At 50.2% G+C, this 10,834-nt stretch overlaps 1 protein-coding gene across 1 annotated transcript; it reads right to left on the bottom strand.

Moving 5' to 3' along the window:
• Positions 1 to 6,472: 6,472 nt before the first annotated feature.
• Positions 6,473 to 10,135, bottom strand: LOC125758823 (uncharacterized). Its single transcript, XM_049416462.1, has 2 exons — positions 8,435 to 10,135; positions 6,473 to 7,971 (listed from the first exon to the last, which is right to left on the bottom strand). The coding sequence occupies exon 1, from the start codon at positions 10,133 to 10,135 to the stop codon at positions 8,684 to 8,686; it is 1,452 nt and encodes a 483-aa protein (XP_049272419.1). The 3' UTR covers positions 6,473 to 7,971; positions 8,435 to 8,683.
• Positions 10,136 to 10,834: the final 699 nt, after the last annotated feature.

Here is a 10,834-nt window from a genome sequence, read left to right as displayed (position 1 = left end):
TCTGCGTTGTAAAAGTCTTGGCAAGCTCGCGACACTCTTCCGCAAGCCTGGCTGTGTCAGAAATCCGCGCACACTCAGTTGATGCCCGCTTGTATTGGAGTATCGTGCCGATGGTGTGCGACGGGTGCCTTCCGTACAATAAGAAGGGTGAAAACCCAGTTGTGCTTTGAGGGGCGGTATTATAGGCATAGGTGACGAAGGGCAGAATGGCATCCCAATTTGTGTGATCGGCGGCGACGTACATTGAGAGCATGTCGCCGAGCGTACGGTTAAAGCGTTCGGTTAGGCCATTCGTCTGCGGGTGGTAAGCAGTATATTTGCGGTGAACAGCATGGCACTCTTTGAGAATGGCTTCGACGACTTCCGACAAGAAGACACGGCCTCGATCGCTGAGAAGCTCCTGGGGTGGACCGTGACGCAGCATGAATCGGTGTAGCAGGAAGGAGGCAACGTCGCGTGCTGTAGCCGCTGGGAGGACGGCGGTTTCGGCGTATCGCGTTAGATGGTCAACAGCGACGATGGCCCAGCGCTTACCAGCTGATGTCAGAGGAAGTGGTCCGTACAAGTCGATGCCTACGCGCCCGAACGGACGGTTAGGGCAAGGTAATGGTTGTAGACCAGCGCGTGACACGTGCGTTGAAGGTTTTCGGCGTTGGCAATCGAGGCAGGAGCGAACGATCTTCTGCACATAGCGGTACATCCCTCGCCAGAAGTATCGTTGTCGAATGCGGTGGTAAGTTTTGGATACCCCAGAGTGCGCGCATTGTGGATCAGAGTGGAAGGACTCACATATTTCAGAACGCAGACTGCGGGGTATCACAAGTAGCCACTGGCGGCCATCGGCGTTGTAATTGCGTCGGTGCAGTAGGTCGTCACGAATGGCGAAATGGTGGGCTTTACGACGCAACGCGCGAGTGGTTCGTGTTGCCGACGGATCAGTGAGCAAGTCTATCAGCGAGGCGATCCATTTATCCTTGCGCTGTTCGGTAGCGATGGTGTGAACGTCGATGGAAGAAACAATAATGTTACGTGACGAGCAGGGGGTATCGTCGTCAGGCAAGGGCGAGCGCGAGAGGGCGTCGGCGTCAGTATGCTGGCGTCCGTTGCGGCACAGCACGCGGATATCGTAGTCCTGTAGGCGAAGTGCCCAGCGGGCGAGGCGGCCTGAGGGATCCTTCAATGACGACCACCAGCATAGTGCATGATGGTCGGTGATGACATCAAATGGGCGACTATACAAATAGGGTCGGAACTTCGTAAGGGCCCAGATGATCGCCAGGCATTCCTTTTCGGTGACGGTGTAATTTGTCTCGGCTTTAGTAAGCGTACGACTTGCATATGCCACGACATATTCAGGGAACCCTGGTTTGCTCTGCGCAAGGACAGCGCCAAGGCCCACACCGCTGGCGTCTGTGTGTACCTCTGTAGGGTCCGTAGGGTCGTAGTGGCGTAGTATGGGAGGCGACGTCAACAAACGGCGGAGCGTTGCGAAAGCGTCGTCGCACTCTGACGACCACGAATGGAGGGGCCCGTTACTTCCGAGGAGCTTCGTCAGCGGCGATATGATAGTCGCGAAGTCTCGAATGAAGCGCCGAAAGTAGGAACACAGTCCTACGAAACTGCGCAGTTCTTTGACGGACGTAGGTTTCGGGAACTCGGTCACGGCCCGAAGCTTGGCTGGATCGGGTGGAATTCCGTCCTTGGACACGACGTAGCCGAGTATTGTCAGCTGCCGTGCTGCAAATCGGCACTTCTTTAGATTCAGTTGCAGACCAGCGTTGCTCAAACGCTTCAACACATGCCGGAGGCGTTGAAGATGGGTGGAGAAGTCTGGAGCGAAAACGACGACGTCGTCGAGGTAGCACAAGCACGTGTGCCATTTCAGGTTGCGCAGGGCCCGTATTCTCAAACGATCGCAAAAGGCGATAGTATCGCGTTTGGTGACGTAGAATTTGATGCGTTCAATAAGTAAAAAAAAGACTTGCCTGTGACGTCATTGTTGCAACTGGCCGTTGGTAGTACGAATGTCTCACAACACGGGAGTGAGCGCACTGTACGAGTGCAGAGCAACCCGAGTACGGCGTTTTCGAGCGTGTGCTGCTGCTTCTACGCAGTGGCCAGGCTTGGCCGGCTTGGCTGTGGCTACTTGAAGTGTAAGACGTGTTGAAAGTGCTTTCAACGATTTTTGTTCGATTATTTAATGCACAGTATAATATTTAAAGAATGCAACTTTGCGTGAAACGTATTTTCGTTGAGAGTTTAACACGGCGTACTCGGAGAGTTCAGCTGTAGCGTGCCGCCGCAGCGACATCGTCTCAAGATCTCAACATGTTGCCGGCTCGCGATAAGCCACGCGAGCAACGCACGGTTCATGCTCCTGGGACGTTCAAAGCACGAAAAAACACGCGCTGGCAAAGAACGAGTGCTGATGACACCCGAAGGTAATGCTCGATGAAAGCTTCAGCGTAAAAAATGCTGCGTATATCCACCGAGGACTGAAAAGTAGAAGCTACCGCCTACGTCACTGAAATGCTAGACTTCACCACGAACCGACGGTTGACGGTGCCTTCGCTTATTGCAAATATGTCGAGAGCAACGTCGAGCACCATGACGCAGAATTGACGTCGGCGGAATTACCAGATGGCGCCCTAACTTTTCCGGTTTGCTCAATAGCCAATCAGCGCGCACCAAAGGCGATACTTTTGCGATTGTCGCCTTTTGGGAATACAGGCCCAGAATAGTATCCATCATGCGCTCGAAGGTGGCTGGCGCATTACACAGCCCAAACGGCATGACGTTGAATTCGTACAAGCCGTCGGGCGTGACAAAGGCGGTCTTCGGTCGAGCGTCATCAGACATAGGTACCTGCCAGTACCCTGAGCGCAAATCGATGGATGAAAAGAATTCTGCTCCTTGTAGGCTGTCAATCGCGTCGTCTATTCGCGGTAATGGATACACGTCCTTACGAGTGATCTTGTTGAGTCGTCGGTAGTCCACACAGAAGCGCACAGAACCGTCCTTCTTCGCAACAAGAACGACAGGAGACGCCCAGGGGCTGTTAGATGGTCGAATAACATTGCGTCGAAGCATGTCGTCGACTTGCTCGTTGATTACGCGGCGTTCTGTGGCAGATACGCGATATGGACGTTGCCGCAGTGGCGGTTGGGCGCCAGTGTCGATGCGATGCGTAACGGTGGACGTGCGACCGAGAGAAGTTTGAGCGATATCGAAAGAAGCGCGAAATTCTTCCAAGAGACCCAGAAGCTGGGAACGCTGGACCGGTGTAAGGTTGTCAGCAATGGAAGAAGCGAATACGTCATCGGGCGATGAACCAGACGTGGTAACAGCACTGAGCGTACTGGAGTTGGGGCAGTACGTGTCATCTGGTTCGTCCATAACTTGTGCGTCTTCGAGGGGTTCCACGCTGCCGAGACATTCTCCTCGCACCAACGTAATACTGTACGGAGATGGGTTGATAACAAAAATTGACGCGCTGCCCTGAGTGACTTGCACGGTCGCGAAAGGCACCAGCAAGCCTTTCCTCACGCAAACACGGTCAGATGGCGAGAGGAGTGCAATGGTGTCGGAGAGACTGGCGCAGTAGATGGACACCGCCGTTGACGAATTTGCAGGCACTGTGGTGTCGTCTTTGACGAGTACCTTGCTCCCAGACGATGGACTGTCAGCCGGTGTCAGATCAGAGAATGGTGAGAGCTCTATTTCGGCTGGTGCGCAATGAATCACGGCGTCGTGGTGGGAGAGAAAATCCCATCCTAGGATGACGTCGTGAGAGCATGCTGGAATTATGATCAATTCGACGGCGTACAGAGCATCGTTAATCATGACGCGGGCTGTGCACACCGCTGTCGGGTGAATACTTTGGGCGCTGGCTGTACGGAGGGAGAGCCCGGGAAGTGGCGTCGTGACTTTTCGCAGTAATCGGCTAAGTTTGGCGTCAATAACGGATACGGCGGCTCCAGTGTCGATAAGGGCAGATGCGCGAACACCGTCCACAAACACGTCTAACACGTTCGATGGGCTTCGCTGAGGGCTTTCGCAGTTCGATAGCGTCGCAGCCCTTGCCTCGTGGACTGCGACGACTAGTTTTCCTGGTCACGTGGGACCGGACGTGGCCGCATCGGTGACAGTGATCGGCGTCGTGGTGACGGCGAACGGCGTGTAGATGGAGCTGGGCGAGACGACGGTGACATAGGCGGCGGTGAATCGTAATACGGGCGGCTTGACTGGCTGGTGATGGTTGAGCCGACACGAGGCGGCTGCACGCGATTGCAATAGCGGGCAACATGACCGGCGCAACCGCACGCGAAGCAGATCGGGCGGTTGTCAGAAGTGCGCCATCGATTCGTCGGGGTAGCTCCTATTCATGACGCAGGACGCGGTGGACGAGGCGTCTGCTGGTACGACTGCATGATGGGCTGCATCGGTGGCCTAGGTATGACGTCGGCAAACGCAGCCGGCACATTCGCTTCAAAGGCTTGAGGTCTGGCGACGGCTTCGGCGTAAGTAAGTGGGGCAGCCACAGGGATCGCTTGGGGTGGCTTGGCTACAACTTGCGCGTAACTGAGCGGAGGGGGCTGGTGGTATTCCGGCATGACCTCCGCGATTTCCTGCTGAATAGCGCGGCGTAAGGGAGGCAGCAGCGTGGTCGATGGCTGTTCAACATGCTGCGGGTGAGGGAAGGCCAGTAGGGAGAACTGGCGGGCAATTTCCTCGCGCACAAATGACTTGATCTCGGCGAGCAAGGCGGACTGATCAGAAATGGCCGACAAGCCAGCGAGATCGGCGTCGCGTGATGCAGGTCGACGGGTCAGCAACCGCTGCCGGCGCAGCTCCTCGTAGCTTTGGCAGAGCGTGATCACCTCGGCCACAGTACGAGGGTTCTTGGCGAGCAGCATAGTGAAGGCGTCGTCGTCGATGCCTTTCATAACGTTGCGGATCTTATCAGACTCAGGCATAGCTGCGTCGGCTTTCTTGCACAAGTCCAGGACGTCTTCTATGTAGCTCGTAAAGGACTCACCGGTCTGCTGAGCTCTTTCACGTAAACGTTGTTCGGCTTGCAATTTACGAAGGGCAGGGCGGCCAAACACGTCGATGATGGCGGTCTTGAAAGCAGACCACGTGGGGAAATCGGTGGCGTGGTTGTTGTACCACAGGCCCGCCACACCCGCCAGGTAGAAAACCAAGTTGCTGAGTTTGCCTGCCTCGTCCCATTTATTGGGTACGCTCACACGCTCGTACATCGCAAGCCAGTCCTCAACGTCGGTCCCATCCGCGCCGGTGAAGATAGGGGGTCGCGGATGCGGGGGACACCGGGGCAGGAGGTCGTTGTTGGAGGAGGCGTTTGCTGAGCAGCGTCTTGAGGCATGGTAGTTGGTAGGGTACGGGATCTTAGCTCCAAGGGCATCGAGTGGGAGCCCAGCACCTCCACCAATTTGTTGAGGTGTTTATTAGACGGCAGTCGGCGACGATGCTCAATGGCGACAGTCAAGCAAGAACGCGAGCTCAGAGCGCGAGCGGGAAGAGCCAAAGAGGACGACCCACTAGAAGGCTATAGAGAGCGCAACCCATTACTCATCTCAAAGGCTTCGCTACAATATATATATATATATATATATATATATATATATATATATATATATATATATATATATTTGCGTATTTGTTCGTTATGCGGCATGCATTTGTTGCATGCTAAATTTCCCATATATGTTGAAACTGAGCAATTTGAGTTGCCAGTCTCTGCGCGAGATATGCGATACGTACGGTGAATGGGTAGTTGACAGTGACAGTGACAGTGACAGAGTTATGTAAATTTGTGCTAGACGTTCGTCCCGGATACGAGGTGGTCCTCAACTTAGTTTATTCTTGTTGTTCCCTATTTACGCCCCGCACTCAATAAAGAAAAACAAGCTCTGGTTCGCGCGGAAGCTATACTAAGTGCGCGGCTGCAACTTGCATGTTTTGAAGAGGGGTGTTACATTCCCTTAACGTTTACAACTTGTGCGTGTCACAAGGCTACAACACTGGTAATTCTACTACTAGTAAGTATATTGAACAAGTGTTTCTGGAAGTGTAAAAAGAAGTTTGTACGGTGCATCCAGCTGGTTCTTCAGAAACATTTTATTTTTGACATGCTCATGCATCAGTTCAGCACGACCAGAAAAAGTTCAACACAGTGCAACAAAATGCACTAAAACAAATCAATCAGCACAGCTGAGAATTGTAAGTGAAAGTACCCACAAAATTTACTGGCACCTTCGCAACTTGAGGTGTTTCTGTTTTTGACGCTGGACAGATCGGTCTTTATTCAGCGACTTAGTATAAAAGTGCAGGCCCGTGAGCACGAAAAGCTGTACTTTGCCATGATTGACAGCCAACTTGATGAAGCTTAATGGTACTCAGAAATGACATGAAATCATGAATACTGAATGCCTACAGCTTCTCAGTAGAGAAACAAAAAGTAAATGCTTCTTCTAATGTTGCCACAAGGATTGCCAAGTCATCCCCAGGATATAGCAAACCTCCTCGATCAAACTGTTTGGTAAATTCATTGTCAGCACTTTCTGCTACATCCTGTTTTTTCATGGCTAGCTTTGATGCACATGTGTCACAAGAATTTTTGGTCTTGAAATTTCTAGCTACATAGCCAGGCAGGTAGTAAACCAAACGGCTGTCACTTTTCTCTACCACATAGCTGCTGTGGTCGCTTCTAAAAGCAGGCTGAATGGCATCGCCAGCACCATCTATATCTCCAGCCTCGAGCATGTCCTCAATAATCTCTCTTAGTCCGAAAACGGCACTGTTACTTGCGCCTGCTGAAGATGTGTCCAGTAGAGCTTTGACAACCTGTGCCGGGGAGTTTCCAGACTCTGGCGGTCGCGCAAGAATGTAAAACCTCAAACAATTTACAGTTATATGAAACTGCCCCGGGCTTGGTTGGTCATTTGTACCTGAATACTGTCTTATTATACCGAACAAGTTTTCCAACTTGTCTTCACTTAATCTTCACGTCAGCAAGTATTTAAACGAAACTGACGACGTTAAATACTCCAGAAGTGAGAGTGTACTGCGTCTCGTAACTCTCATACCCTTAGCAGTACCTTTGCTTATGAAGCCACCTCCACATTTTTTGGAAGCTTCTTCCCATGCGTCTAAGAAGACAAGAAAAGGCTCAAGCTCAGAAACATCTTGTGATGATGGCCTAAGTTCTCGCTTTGCACACCTTGACGTCATTATTTATATTAGCCGACTGAGGCGTCTCACAAGTTGCTCAGTCGCGGACACTGAGCTGGAGAACTCTGGTACATCTGCTCTGTACAGAAACATACCTTTCAGAACTTCCTCACTGAAAAGCGTGAAAGCTAAATTTACTTTCATCTTTTCAAAGGAGTTTGGTCGGATATGCGCTTTTGTTACATGTGGCATCGCTTTAAATGCCAAAGAGCTGTTGTCTTTGGCCCATGCTGCCTCTATATCTTCAATGCATGCACGCCCATCCGGAGTCGTGAACCCAGTGCTGACAAACGTATTGCGGATGCATTTCACTAGATGAGGAAAATCGGAACAGAAGTGCAGCTCTCTTGAAGAGTCTACAGGATGTGACACCTTGCACGTGATGCCACCCGAGTGTGCTGAAAAAGAAAAGTGCGTACGTATGAGATTGTTGAAATTCCTAAGCACAAGGACCAGCAAATGTTATTTCAACACAGTTAGCCCTGCAATACTGCTGACTTCAGTGCTGCAAATTACAGGTTAATCAAAGTGTCATACCACCGATTCCAAATGACTTCCACATGCTGCGATTCCAAGTAGCCCCGTCACACGACACGAAATCCACGAAGAGACCGGCTTTTTCTGCCGAAAGAATCGCCTCAAGAAGCAGCCTTGAAAGCATGTCTGCCTTGATATTTCCTTTTGAGAAAAACACACCTAGTATCTGTGTCCAGTCCCCTGTAGAACAAACAAATAAAAGCAGAGTCAACAAGCGTGAATAAATACGATATATTAGAAACCCCTTGCAGGCGCAAGTGAAAAATTCAAAAATTAAAATTTCTGCACAATTTTTTAGAAGAAAACAATAATTTTCTGAGAAGTTGATGCAGAATACATTAAAAAGGTGATAACTTAATATTTTAGCTATATGTAGCAAAAATAACAATAAGGAATTCTCATTTTCCAGAATACGGAACGCTTTTGCTCACAAACTTGAAAACAAAAATGAGAAGCCGCAGAGTTGCTCTGTTTGACGTGGTTCTACACAGAAGTACGCACTTCACAAATGCACTTGTGGTAATGTCTTCATATGTTTTAGTTAGTGTGCAAGACATGTTTTGTACTACGGTTTCCAACTTGGTTAAACTAGTGCCTCACATATACTGAATGCACAGGAAAGATACTACACAGAACTACTCACCATGAAAGGGATGAAAAAGCATCACCATCCCATGGTCTGCTGGTGTGGATCTTTGCTCATCTGCTGTGAAGCTGCCCAGGTCAACAAATCCTTCAACAAACCCTAAAGAAACGACAAAAACTTGTAGTTAACACGACAGCAAACAGACTTATTTGGCATATGCGTGTTACTGAGAATTCGGAGTGCGATTTTCGCATCAAATAATTATTTTCATATTTAAATCGTGTAGGGTGTAGAGAAACGTAGGTACTACACATCTGCTTGGTTGACACCAAACTGCTCAGACAGCTTCAGTTCATCGAAAATGATGCCACCATGTCGGCTGCAGACATCCATGCTTTCAGTCTTCGCACTAAGTGCCTTAAACACAGTGTCATTAAATCCGAAGCCACTTTTGAAATTGCGCACATAACGCTGTAGACAAGTTCGGCTTGGCAGGACGACAATTTTCTGCTTCCAAAGGTGCTCATGGAGCTTTGGACTCCTCATGCGAAGCAGCACACACTCTAGGATCCAATTCTTCTCATACAGCATGCCACATGTCGATTTTCTTTTAGCTGCACTGAAGCATGCCATAATTGCCATCTGTTGTTTCTGAGGCAAACTTTTAACGCGTTCATTCAATGCCTCATCTCCAATTTGCTCATTGGCAGACTTCATCATGTCGAGTTCCCTCTGAACGTTCAGCAGCTTTCGTTGCGCAGCTACCAGACGGCGGCGAGAGTTGGCATGCCTTGCAAGGCGTTTAACTGAAACGCCATGCTTCCATCGTGATTGCTGATTTTGCAAGAGCTTTCGTAGGTACTTGCAATGCATGCAAGGGCCCTTACTTCCGCACGCAAGGCTGCACTTAGGCGAAATGTACAAGCTGGCAAAATACTCATATTTTCCGACTGTGTTTGGTTTCATACCACAGCCAGCACATAAAACCAGAGATTGTGCGCTGTTCAGCGCCAACTGCGCGTCATCTGGTGGGGAAACATTGCATTTTAGGTGCAGCTTGCCCCTAAGAAAAACAGAACAACTGACTGTTCCTACTTGCTCAACGGCCTGTTCAAACTTCACCAATTTCGGCAGCAGTAGGTGATCCAACTCGGCACCCTCTATCTCGCAAAGGCCGAAAGTGACGGTCCCTGGTTCTGTAGAAAACGATAGTTTGTTCCAGCTTGTACTAGGAAGTTCGATATTGCGGCACACGTATTCCGTACTGACTTCAATCTGCGGCTCCACCTGTGTCGTGTCAATATGTACAGCTTCGGTAAACTCCGATTCCGCAGCATGTTGTGCTTCTATTACTTGTTCACTTTCTTCCGGCGCCTGCTGCTTTACAGTAGTCCTTTCTTTAGTCGTGGGCTCACCTTGTTCACACAGGTTTGTCTCCTTCCTGCTAGTCGGTGTTTTCTTTGTGAGGTATTTTGGCGCATCCGGGATGATTGTAGGAACGGCGTCCTCTGTTGGAATTTCAACCACCTCACCATTGATAAGATGACTACAAGTCCTCTGTATAAACGTTGCCTCGAAGTGACGTTCACAAACGACGCAGTCGTTGGTTAGTTCCTTATCACCCCGTTTTATATTACGGGCCCACTGCTCCCGTTTCAATGCATCCTTGGGAGTTCGAAACGACGACACCCTTGCCGGACACGACTTGTACCCACTTTTGCATCCGGGCACAAAACACGTACCTGCTTTCGCTGGCATGGCGCTGGCATGGCTATCCGGAATCATTCACATGGTGCGCGTCCAGGAGTCACACAAACACAGTTGCACGTGTAGAAGTTTGCGCAGAGTGCCAAATACACGTGGCTGTAGCAGCTGTAGCAATGGCTGTAGCGCGAAAATTTCGAGCGCTCCCGACGACGGCCGCGCCCCTAGCGGCGTAAAAAATGTCATCGAGCTTTGTGCGCCTCCCTCCCATGGCGCGCATATGGCGAGCGCCGCACTGCCCCTTCTGAAGTGACCTATACTCGGCGACAACTTTTCTTGGCACCACTGTGGAAGCTACAGAGCCAAAGTGCCTGCATGCGCGCGGGCCAAGAAATAGTACCTATATTTATTTTCTAATTCGAAATGTTACCTAGCTCGAATAAATAAAGATTTCTACATTATAAAAAGAGAACGAGTATGGGAAGCCATTCGTAAAAAAATGTTATTGTAAACTTCAAGTTTATTTCTGTCTTTATTTCTTGGACAGCACCACGTTTTCCTCACGCCTGCTCTCTCAGAGTCTCAGTAAACATGGCGTCCGCGATGCCGCCTGAACCGTTGGCCTGAACCGTGTGCGGCCGCAAACTCGCCGTTTCGTTCTCCGATGAAGCTGTACTCTAAATGTGACAGAAAGTGGCTATCAAACCAGACCACGCAAGTTATCTGCAATGTCATCGCTGGAGTGAGGCGCCG

The sequence above is a fragment of the Rhipicephalus sanguineus genome, chromosome 6 (genome assembly GCF_013339695.2).
Source record: "Rhipicephalus sanguineus isolate Rsan-2018 chromosome 6, BIME_Rsan_1.4, whole genome shotgun sequence".
In the NCBI taxonomy this organism is placed as follows: Eukaryota; Metazoa; Arthropoda; class Arachnida; order Ixodida; family Ixodidae; genus Rhipicephalus; species Rhipicephalus sanguineus.
The sequence above is the reverse complement of the archived record's forward strand: the minus strand, read 5'-3'. Positions and strand labels throughout refer to the sequence as shown.